Source organism: Coregonus clupeaformis, unplaced genomic scaffold, assembly GCF_020615455.1.
Source record: "Coregonus clupeaformis isolate EN_2021a unplaced genomic scaffold, ASM2061545v1 scaf1295, whole genome shotgun sequence".
In the NCBI taxonomy this organism is placed as follows: domain Eukaryota; kingdom Metazoa; phylum Chordata; class Actinopteri; order Salmoniformes; family Salmonidae; genus Coregonus; species Coregonus clupeaformis.
Window position 1 is genome coordinate 1 of NW_025534749.1, and position 12,500 is coordinate 12,500.

General features: G+C 47.0%; 1 protein-coding gene across 1 annotated transcript in view; it reads left to right on the forward strand.

Annotated features, from left to right (window-relative positions):
• Window positions 1–185: 185 nt before the first annotated feature.
• The window catches only part of LOC121549414 (unconventional myosin-XV-like), a gene marked incomplete at its 5' end in the record, with an annotated part of 38,561 nt that continues 26,246 nt past the window's right edge, over window positions 186–12,500 (forward strand). Inside the window, 4 exons of the mRNA XM_045217970.1 lie at window positions 186–258; window positions 3,285–3,358; window positions 3,861–3,943; window positions 7,935–8,065. Of these exons, the coding sequence (XP_045073905.1) occupies window positions 186–258; window positions 3,285–3,358; window positions 3,861–3,943; window positions 7,935–8,065 (361 nt within the window). The remainder of the gene's footprint in view (window positions 259–3,284; window positions 3,359–3,860; window positions 3,944–7,934; window positions 8,066–12,500) is intronic.

The window sequence follows — 12,500 nt, forward strand, 5'->3', positions numbered from 1 at the left end:
AGTATTCAGACTGGGTGTGTATTCTGAGTACGTATCCTGAGTATTCAGACTGGGTGTGTATCCTGAGTATTCAGACTGGGTGTTATTCTGAGTATGTATCCTGAGTATTCAGACTGGGTGTGTATTCTGAGTACGTATCCTGAGTATTCAGACTGGGTGTGTATCCTGTGTGTTTGTTTCACCAGTCCCCTCTCCAGGAGTCTCTGATAGACTTCACAGACAGCAACATGAACAAGGTAGCAGCTGACATCTCCCTGGGTAAGACGGAGACAACACTGGCTGCGTCCCAAATTGAACCCTATTCCCTACATAGTACAGTACTTTAGACCAGAGCTCCAGTAGTGTACTATGTAGGGAACTGGGTACCATTTGGGACTTGGCCAATGGCTTCTAATCAAATACACTGAACTAAAATATAAACGCAACATGCAACAATTTCAAAGATTTTACTGAGTTACAGTTCATAGAAGGAAATCAGTCAATTGAAATACATTCATTAGGACCTAATCAATGGATTTCACGTGACTGGGAATACAGATATGCATCTGTTGGTCAGAGATACCTTTTTTTTAAAAGGTAGGGGCGGGGATCAGAAAACCAGTCGGTATCTGGTGTGCCCACCATTGGCCTCACGCAGCTCCTTCACATAGCTTTTCAGGCTGTTGATTATGGCCTGTGGAATGTTGTCCCAGTCCTCTTCAATGGCTGTGCGTTGTTGCTGGATATTGTCGGGAACTGGAACACGCTGTCGTACACATCGATCCAGAGCATCCCAAACATGCTCAATGGGTGACATGTCTGGTGAGTATGCAGGCCATGGAAGAACTGGGACATTTTCAGCTTCCAGGAATTGTGTACAGATCCTTGCGACATGGGGCCGTCCATTATCAGGCTGAAACATGAGGTGATGGCGGTGGATGAATGGCACGACAATGGGCCTCAGGATCTCATCACGGTATCTCTGTGCATTCAAATTGCCATCGATAAAATGCAATTGTGTTCGTTGTCCATAGCTTATGCCTGCCTATACCATAACCCTACCGCCACCATGGGGCACTCTGTTCACAACGTTGACATCAGCAAACCGCCCACACGACGCCATACACTTGGTGGCAAAACCCTTGTTGCCAATCACAGAGGTCAGACGTTTCTTGTAGTTGGCCACCAGGTTTGCACACATCTCAGGAGGGATTTTGTCCCACTCCTCTTTGCAGATCTTCTCCAAGTCATTATGGTTTCGAGGCTGATGTTTGGCAACTCGAACCTTCAGCTCCCTCCACAGATTTTCTATGGGATTAAGGTCTGGAGACTGGCTAGGCCACTCCAGGACCTTAATGTGCTTCTTCTTGAGCCACTCCTTTGTTGCCTTGGCCATGTGTTTTGGGTCATTGTCATGCTGGAATACCCATCCACGACCCATTTTCAATGCCCTGGCTGAGAGAAGGAGGTTCTCACCCAAGATTTGACGGTACATGGCCCCGTCCATCGTCCCTTTGATGCGGTGAAGTTGTCCTGTCCCCTTAGCAGAAAAACATCCCCAAAGCATAATGTTTCCACCTCCATGTATGACGGTGGGGATGGTGTTCTTGGGGTCATAGGCAGCATTCCTCCTCCAAACACGGCGAGTTGATGCCAAAGAGCTCCATTTTAGTCTCATCTGACCACAACACTTTCACCCAGTTCTCCTCTGAATCATTCAGATGTTCATTGGCAAACTTCAGACTGTCCTGTATATGTGCTTTCTTGAGCAGGGGGACCTTGCGGGCGCTGCAGGATTTCAGTCCTTCACGGCGTAGTGTGTTACCAATTGTTTTCTTGGTGACTATGGTCCCAGCTGCCTTGAGATCATTGACAAGATCCTCCCGTGTAGTTCTGGGCTGATTCCTTACCGTTCTCATGATCATTGCAACTCCACGAGTTGAGACCTTGCATGGAGCCCCAGGCCGAGGGAGATTGACAGTTATTTTGTGTTTCTTCCATTTGCGAATAATCGCACCAACTGTTGTCACCTTCTGACCAAGCTGCTTGGCGATGGTCTTGTAGCCCATTCCAGCCTTGTGTAGGTCTACAATCTTGTCCCTGACATTCTTGGAGAGCTCTTTGGTCTTGGCCATGGTGGAGAGTTTGGAATCTGATTGATTGATTGCTTCTGTGGACAGGTGTCTTTTATACAGGTAACAAACTGAGATTAGGAGCACTCCCTTTAAGAGTGTGCTCCTAATCTCAGCTCGTTACCTGTATAAAAGACACCTGGGAGCCAGAAATCGTTCTCATTGAGAGGGGGTCAAATACTTATTTCCCTCATTAAAATGCAAATCAATTTATAACATTTTTGACATGCGTTTTTCTGGATTTTGTTGTTGTTATTCTGTCTCTCACTGTTCAAATAAACCTACCATTAAAATTATAGACTGATCATTTCTTTGTCAGTGGGCAAACGTACAAAATCAGCAGGGGATCAAATACTTTTTTCCCTCACTGTAAACTCCAGTCGTACTTTATCAAAAGCCTTTTCAAAGTCAGCTATGAATAGCAGGCCTGGTTTCCAGTACTTGCCTTGTATTATCTCCAATGTATCTTCCATGTAAAAAACCTGTCTGATTAGAATGAATAATGTCCGACAAAACCTTTTTAATTCTATGCGCTATACATTTTGAAACCCACAGTTTCATCAGCTGTCTGGGTGGCTGGTCTCAGACAATCCCGCAGGTGAAGAAGCCGGATGTGGAGGGCTGGCGTGGTTACACGTGGTCTGGGGAGGTCCTGGGCTGGCGTGGTTACACGTGGTCTGGGGAGGTCCTGGGCTGGCGTGGTTACACGTGGTCTGGGGAGGTCCTGGGCTGGCGTGGTTACACGTGGTCTGGGGAGGTCCTGGGCTGGCGTGGTTACACGTGGTCTGGGGAGGTCCTGGGCTGGCGTGGTTACACGTGGTCTGGGGAGGTCCTGGGCTGGCGTGGTTACACGTGGTCTGGGGAGGTCCTGGGCTGGCGTGGTTACACGTGGTCTGGGGAGGTCCTGGGCTGGCGTGGTTACACGTGGTCTGGGGAGGTCCTGGGCTGGCGTGGTTACACGTGGTCTGCGGTTGTGAGGCCGGTTGGACGTGCTGCCAAATTCTTTAAAATGACGTTGGAGACGGCTTATACGTAACCAACACTTTAGATGTTGTGTTTGTATTTTTGTTCAGTATAGCTGTCGTTTATTTATCACGTAACATGTAATGTAACTATGTCTGCTTGTTTCTGCAGCCCTTTAACCTTTAACCTCTCACCTTCTTCTCTCTGCAGCTGTGATGAAGTTCATGGGGGATTACCCTCTGAAGGGACAGACAGAACAGGACCTGGTCTCAACTATCCTAAAGGTACACTCACACACACACACACACACACACACACACACACACACACACACACACACACACACACACACACACACACTCACACACACACACACACACACACACACACACACACACACACACACACACACACACACACACACACACACACACACACACACTCACACACACACACACACACACACACACACTCACACACACACACACACACACACACACACACACACACACACACACACACACACACACACACACACACACACACACTCACACACACACACACACACACACTCACACACACTACACACACACACACTCACACACACTCACACACACACACACACACACACACACACTCACACACACACACACACACACACACACACACACACACACACACACACACACACACACACACACACACACACACACACACACACACTCACGTGCACCCCAACGTATATCTTGTACTTATGAAACCTATATTTGTGTGTGTGTCCTGTAGCTGAGTGGGGAGTATGGGCTGATGAAAGATGAAGTCTACTGCCAGGTGATGAAACAGGTCACAGGAAACACCAGCTCCAAAACGTAAGACCTGCACACTAACCCTTAACCTCTAACCTTCACCTCTAACCCTTAACCTCTAACCTCTAGGGACAGTTGTCAGAGAGGCTGGAGGCTCCTCTACATCCTGACTGTTATAGGGTTAGGGTTAGTGTATATCTGATCTCTAACCTCTAACCTCTAACCTCTAGGGACAGTTGTCAGAGAGGCTGGAGGCTCCTCTACATCCTGACTGTTATAGGGTTAGGGTTAGTGTATATCTGATCTCTAACCTCTAACCTCTAACCTCTAGGGACAGTTGTCAGAGAGGCTGGAGGCTCCTCTACATCCTGACTGTTATAGGGTTAGGGTTAGTGTATATCTGATCTCTAACCTCTGACCTCTAACCTCTAGGGACAGTTGTCAGAGAGGCTGGAGGCTCCTCTACATCCTGACTGTTATAGGGTTAGGGTTAGTGTATATCTGATCTCTAACCTCTAACCTCTAGGGACAGTTGTCAGAGAGGCTGGAGGCTCCTCTACATCCTGTTATAGGGTTAGGGTTAGTGTATATCTGATCTCTAACCTCTAACCTCTAACCTCTAGGGACAGTTGTCAGAGAGGCTGGAGGCTCCTCTACATCCTGACTGTTATAGGGTTAGGGTTAGTGTATATCTGATCTCTAACCTCTGACCTCTAACCTCTAGGGACAGTTGTCAGAGAGGCTGGAGGCTCCTCTACATCCTGTTATAGGGTTAGGGTTAGTGTATATCTGATCTCTAACCTCTAACCTCTAACCTCTAGGGACAGTTGTCAGAGAGGCTGGAGGCTCCTCTACATCCTGTTATAGGGTTAGTGTATATCTGATCTCTAACCTCTAACCTCTAACCTCTAGGGACAGTTGTCAGAGAGGCTGGAGGCTCCTCTACATCCTGACTGTTATAGGGTTAGGGTTAGTGTATATCTGATCTCTAACCTCTAACCTCTAACCTCTAGGGACAGTTGTCAGAGAGGCTGGAGGCTCCTCTACATCCTGACTGTTATAGGGTTAGGGTTAGTGTATATCTGATCTCTAACCTCTAACCTCTAACCTCTAGGGACAGTTGTCAGAGAGGCTGGAGGCTACTCTACATCCTGACTGTTATAGGGTTAGGGTTAGTGTATATCTGATCTCTAACCTCTAACCTCTAACCTCTAACCTCTAGGGACAGTTGTCAGAGAGGCTGGAGGCTCCTCTACATCCTGACTGTTATAGGGTTAGGGTTAGTGTATATCTGATCTCTAACCTCTAACCTCTAACCTCTAGGGACAGTTGTCAGAGAGGCTGGAGGCTCCTCTACATCCTGACTGTTATAGGGTTAGGGTTAGTGTATATCTGATCTCTAACCTCTAACCTCTAACCTCTAGGGACAGTTGTCAGAGAGGCTGGAGGCTCCCTCTACATCCTGACTGTTATAGGGTTAGGGTTAGTGTATATCTGATCTCTAACCTCTAACCTCTAACCTCTAGGGACAGTTGTCAGAGAGGCTGGAGGCTCCTCTACATCCTGACTGTTATAGGGTTAGGGTTAGTGTATATCTGATCTCTAACCTCTAACCTCTAACCTCTAGGGACAGTTGTCAGAGAGGCTGGAGGCTCCTCTACATCCTGACTGTTATAGGGTTAGGGTTAGTGTATATCTGATCTCTAACCTCTGACCTCTAACCTCTAGGGACAGTTGTCAGAGAGGCTGGAGGCTCCTCTACATCCTGACTGTTATAGGGTTAGGGTTAGTGTATATCTGATCTCTAACCTCTAACCTCTAACCTCTAGGGACAGTTGTCAGAGAGGCTGGAGGCTCCTCTACATCCTGACTGTTATAGGGTTAGGGTTAGTGTATATCTGATCTCTAACCTCTAACCTCTAACCTCTAGGGACAGTTGTCAGAGAGGCTGGAGGCTCCTCTACATCCTGTTATAGGGTTAGGGTTAGTGTATATCTGATCTCTAACCTCTGACCTCTAACCTCTAACCTCTAGGGACAGTTGTCAGAGAGGCTGGAGGCTCCTCTACATCCTGACTGTTATAGGGTTAGGGTTAGTGTATATCTGATCTCTAACCTCTAACCTCTAACCTCTAACCTCTAGGGACAGTTGTCAGAGAGGCTGGAGGCTCCTCTACATCCTGACTGTTATAGGGTTAGGGTTAGTGTATATCTGATCTCTAACCTCTAACCTCTAACCTCTAGGGACAGTTGTCAGAGAGGCTGGAGGCTCCTCTACATCCTGACTGTTATAGGGTTAGGGTTAGTGTATATCTGATCTCTAACCTCTAACCTCTAACCTCTAGGGACAGTTGTCAGAGAGGCTGGAGGCTCCCTCTACATCCTGACTGTTATAGGGTTAGGGTTAGTGTATATCTGATCTCTAACCTCTAACCTCTAACCTCTAGGGACAGTTGTCAGAGAGGCTGGAGGCTCCTCTACATCCTGTTATAGGGTTAGGGTTAGTGTATATCTGATCTCTAACCTCTAACCTCTAACCTCTAGGGACAGTTGTCAGAGAGGCTGGAGGCTCCTCTACATCCTGACTGTTATAGGGTTAGGGTTAGTGTATATCTGATCTCTAACCTCTGACCTCTAACCTCTAGGGACAGTTGTCAGAGAGGCTGGAGGCTCCTCTACATCCTGACTGTTATAGGGTTAGGGTTAGTGTATATCTGATCTCTAACCTCTAACCTCTAACCTCTAGGGACAGTTGTCAGAGAGGCTGGAGGCTCCTCTACATCCTGACTGTTATAGGGTTAGGGTTAGTGTATATCTGATCTCTAACCTCTAACCTCTAACCTCTAGGGACAGTTGTCAGAGAGGCTGGAGGCTCCTCTACATCCTGACTGTTATAGGGTTAGGGTTAGTGTATATCTGATCTCTAACCTCTAACCTCTAACCTCTAGGGACAGTTGTCAGAGAGGCTGGAGGCTCCTCTACATCCTGACTGTTATAGGGTTAGGGTTAGTGTATATCTGATCTCTAACCTCTAACCTCTAACCTCTAGGGACAGTTGTCAGAGAGGCTGGAGGCTCCTCTACATCCTGTTATAGGGTTAGGGTTAGTGTATATCTGATCTCTAACCTCTAACCTCTAACCTCTAGGGACAGTTGTCAGAGAGGCTGGAGGCTCCTCTACATCCTGACTGTTATAGGGTTAGGGTTAGTGTATATCTGATCTCTAACCTCTAACCTCTAACCTCTAGGGACAGTTGTCAGAGAGGCTGGAGGCTCCTCTACATCCTGACTGTTATAGGGTTAGGGTTAGTGTATATCTGATCTCTAACCTCTAACCTCTAACCTCTAGGGACAGTTGTCAGAGAGGCTGGAGGCTCCTCTACATCCTGACTGTTATAGGGTTAGGGTTAGTGTATATCTGATCTCTAACCTCTAACCTCTAACCTCTAGGGAAAGTTGTCAGAGAGGCTGGAGGCTCCTCTACATCCTGACTGTTATAGGGTTAGGGTTAGTGTATATCTGATCTCTAACCTCTAACCTCTAACCTCTAGGGACAGTTGTCAGAGAGGCTGGAGGCTCCTCTACATCCTGACTGTTATAGGGTTAGGGTTAGTGTATATCTGATCTCTAACCTCTAACCTCTAACCTCTAGGGACAGTTGTCAGAGAGGCTGGAGGCTCCTCTACATCCTGACTGTTATAGGGTTAGGGTTAGTGTATATCTGATCTCTAACCCCTAACCTCTAACCTCTAGGGACAGTTGTCAGAGAGGCTGGAGGCTCCTCTACATCCTGACTGTTATAGGGTTAGGGTTAGTGTATATCTGATCTCTAACCTCTAACCTCTAACCTCTAGGGACAGTTGTCAGAGAGGCTGGAGGCTCCTCTACATCCTGACTGTTATAGGGTTAGGGTTAGTGTATATCTGATCTCTAACCTCTAACCTCTAACCTCTAGGGACAGTTGTCAGAGAGGCTGGAGGCTCCTCTACATCCTGACTGTTATAGGGTTAGGGTTAGTGTATATCTGATCTCTAACCTCTAACCTCTAACCTCTAGGGACAGTTGTCAGAGAGGCTGGAGGCTCCTCTACATCCTGACTGCGTTCCATCGCTGTTCTGAGGTCCTGAAGCCCTTCCTTTTAAAGTTCCTACTGGATACCTGCTCCAGACCCGGAGTGCACTACCAAGGTGCCCTACCTATAACTATTTTATTTTTTATTTTTTATTTTATTTCACCTTTATTTAACCAGGTAAGCCAGTTGAGAACAAGTTCTCATTTACAACTGCGACCTGGCCAAGATAAAGAAAAGCAGTGCGATAAAAACAACAACACAGAGTTACATATGGGGTAAAAAACATAAAGTAAAAAATACAACAGAAAATATATATACAGTGTGTGCAAATGTAGTAAGTTATGGAGGTAAGGCAAAAAATAGGCTATAGTGCAGAATAATTACAATAGTATTAACACTGGAATGCTAGATGTGCAAGAGATTATGTGCAAATAGAGATACTGGGGTGCAAATGAGCAAAATAAATAACAATATGGGGATGAGGTAGTTGGGTGGGCTAATTTCAGATGGGCTGTGTACAGGTGCAGTGATCGGTAAGGTGCTCTGACAACTGATGCTTAAAGTTATTGAGGGAGATAAGAGTCTCCAGCTTCAGAGATTTTTGCAATTCGTTCCAGTCATTGGCAGCAGAGAACTGGAAGGAATGGCGGCCAAAGGAGGTGTTGGCTTTGGGGATGACCAGTGAGATATACCTGCTGGAACGCATACTAACCAGCCAACAAGAGCGTACAGGTCACAGTGGTTGGTAGTGTATGGGGCTTTGGAGACAAAACAGATGGCACTGTGATAGACTACATCCAATTTGCTGAGTAGAGTGTTGGAGGCTATTTTGTAAATGACATCGCCGAAGTCAAGGATCGGTAGGATAGTCAGTTTTACGAGGGCATGTTTGGCAGCATGAGTGAAGGAGGCTTTGTTGCGAAATAGGAAGCCGATTCTAGATTTAACTTTGGATTGGAGATTCTTTATGTGAGTCTGGAAGGAGAGTTTACAGTCTAACCAGACACCTAGGTATTTGTAGTTGTCCACATACTCTAGGTCAGACCCGTCGAGAGTGGTGATTCTAGTCGGGTGGGCGGGTGCCAGCAGCGTTCGATTGAAAAGCATGCATTTAGTTTTACTAGTGTTTAAGAGCAGTTGGAGGCATTGTATGGCATTGAAGCTCGTTTGGAGGTTTGTTAACACAGTGTCCAATGAAGGGCCAGATGTATACAAAATGGTGTCGTCTGCGTAGAGGTGGATCTGAGAGTCACCAGCAGCAAGAGCGACATCATTGATATACACGGAGAAAAGTGTCGGCCCAAGAATTGAACCCTGTGGCACCCCCATAGAGACTGCCATAGGTCCAGACAACAGGCCCTCCGATTTGACACACTGAACTCTATCTGAGAAGTAGTTGGTGAACCAGGCGAGGCAGTCATTTGAGAAACCAAGGCTATTTAGTCTGCCAATAAGAATGCGGTGGTTGACAGAGTCGAAAGCCTTGGCCAGGTCGATGAAGACGGCTGCACAGTACTGTCTATTATCAATCGCGGTTATAATATCGTTTAGGACCTTGAGCGTGGCTGAAGTGCACCCATGACCAGCTCGGAAACCGGATTGCATAGCGGAGAAGGTACGGTGGTATTCGAAATGGTCGGTGATCTGTTTGTTAACTTGGATATTGGTCTGTAGCAGTTTGGATCTAGAGTGTCACCCCCTTTGAAGAGGGGGATGACCGCGGCAGCTTTCCAATCTCTGGGGATCTCAGACGTTATGAAAGAGAGGTTGAACAGACTAGTAATAGGGGTTGCGACAATTTCGGCGGCTAGTTTTAGAAAGAAAGGGTCCAGATTGTCTAGCCCAGCTGATTTGTAGGGGTCCAGATTTTGCAGCTCTTTCAGAACATCAGCTGTCTGAATTTGTGTGAAGGAGAAGCGGGGGGGGCATGGGCAAGTTGCAGCGGAGGGTGCAGAGTTGGTGGCCGGGGTAGTGGTAGCCAGATGGAAAGCATGGCCAGCCGTAGCAAAATGCTTGTTGAAATTCTCGATTATTGTAGATTTATCGGTGGTGATAGTGTTTCCTAGCCTCAGTGCAGTGGGCAACTGGGAGGAAGTGCTCTTATTCTCCATGGACTTTACAGTGTCCCAAAACTTTTTGGAGTTAGTGCTACAGGATGCAAATTTCTGTTTGAAAAAGTTAGCCTTTGCTTTCCTGACTGCTTGTGTATATTGGTTCCTAACTTCCCTGAAAAGTTGCATATCGCGGGGGCTATTTGATGCTAATGCAGTACGCCACAGGATGTTTTTGTGCTGGTCAAGGGCAGTCAAGTCTGAGGAGAACCAGGGGCTATATCGGTTCTTAGTTCTGTATTTTTTGAATGGAGCATGTTTATTTAAGATTGAGAGGAAATTACTTTTAAGGAACAACCAGGCATCCTCTACTGACGGAATGAGATCTATATCCATCCAGGATACCTGGGCCAGGTCAATTAGGAAGGCCTGCTCGCTAAAGTGTTTTAGGGAGCGTTTGACAGTGATGAGGGGTGGTCGTTTGACCGCGGACCCGTTACGGACGCAGGCAATAAGGCAGTGATCGCTGAGATCCTGGTTGAAGACAGCGGAGGTGTATTTAGAGGGTAAGTTAGTCAGGATGATATCTATGAGGGTACCCATGTTTACGGATTTAGGGTTGTACCTGGTAGGTTCGTTGATAATTTGCGTGAGGTTGAGGGCATCTAGTTTGGATTGTAGGATGGCTGGGGTATTAAGCATATCCCAATTTAGGTCACCAAGCAGTACAAACTCTGAGGATAAATGGGGGGCAATCAATTCACATATGGTGTCCAGGGCACAGCTGGGGGCTGAGGGGGGTCTGTAGCAAGCGGCAACAGTGAGAGACTTATTTCTGGAAAGGTGGATTTTTAGAAGTAGAAGCTCAAACTGTTTGGGCACAGACCTGGATAGTATGATAGAGCTCTGCAAGCTATCTCTACAGTAGATTGCAACTCCACCCCCTTTGGCAGTTCTATCTAGACGGAAAATGTTATAGTTGGGGATGGAAATTTCAGAATTTTTGGTGGCCTTCCTGAGCCAGGATTCAGACACTGCTAGAACATCAGGGTTGGCAGAGTGTGCTAACGCAGTGAATAACTCAAACTTAGGAAGTAGACTTCTGATATTTACGTGCAAGAAACCAAGACTTTTGCGATTACAGAAGTCAGCAAATGATAGCGCCTGGGGAGTAGGAGTGATACTGAGGGCTGCAGGGCCTGGGTTAGCCTCCACATCACCAGAGGAACAGAGGAGGACTAGAATAAGGATACGGCTAAAGGCTTTAAGAACTGGTCTTCTAGTGCGTTGGGTACATAGAATAAAGGGGGGCAGATTTCCGGGTGTTGTAGAAAAGATTCAGGGCATTATGTACAGACAAGGATATAGAAGGATATGAGTAAAGTGGAGGTAAACCTAAGCGTTGGGTAACAATGAAAGAGATAGCATCACTGGAGGCACCAATTGAGTCGGTCTCCGCGTGTATGGGGGGTGGGACAAAGGAGCTATCTAAGGCAGGTTGAGCTGGGCTGGGGGATCTACAGTGAAATAGTACAATTAGAAATAACCGAAACAACAATAAGCTAACCATGTTTGGGCTGAGGCTAAACATAAACAGGATGTTGTACCGTAAAAAGGAACAGTCCAGCAGACATCAGCTGTATAGCTGAGTTATCATAAGGTCCGGTGAACAGCAATAGGATAGTTCGGAGGCTGCTAAAGCACTAGCGAGTAAGAGGCCACAGCTAGCGTGTGCTAGCGGGCCGGGGCTAGCAGATGTAATCTTCGTGGTCGACGTCGTAACCACATCAGAGGATTTCGTCGGCAGACCAGTCGTGTAGGATCGGCGGGGCTCCGTGTCAACACTAGGTGGTCCCGTCCGGTTGACAGAGAGGTAGATAGCCGGGAGATGGGCCTAGCTCAGGATGATTAGCCAGACCACAGCGTCCGTTTTGTTGTAGCTGGCTGGTAGCGATGAATCCGGAGTTAAAGGTCCAGTGATTCAGTGATTCCGGCAGAAAAACGGATATGTTCTGGGTCGATAACGCGCTGTGCAGACAGTGCAGACTGGCCGAATAATAGTCCAGACTAGAGCTGGCTGGTAGGTGGTGCAGGCCACGGACAATGGTGAAAAACCGCTAACGGTAGCTGATAGCAAGTAGCTAGTTAGCTGGCTACTCCCGTCCGGTAGACCTAGAGGTAGATAGCCGGGATATGAGCCTGACTCTAGGCTAGCTCGAGGCTAACTGGTGCTTGCATCGGGGGCAGTGGTGATTAGCCAGACAGCAACATCCATTCGGTTGCGACTAGCTAGTTGCGATCCGGTGATTAATGTCCAGTGATTAAATTAATCCCGCAGAAAAAAAATCCTATGTTCTGGGTGAAATACCGCTAACTGTGGCTAATCTAGATAAAAGGTAAGTCAATAATAGAATCCGTTCCACATTGAGTGAGGCGGGTTGCAGGAAAGTATATTTTGTAGAAGGATGAAAAGTCTGATAGGGAAATATGTACGAAAAA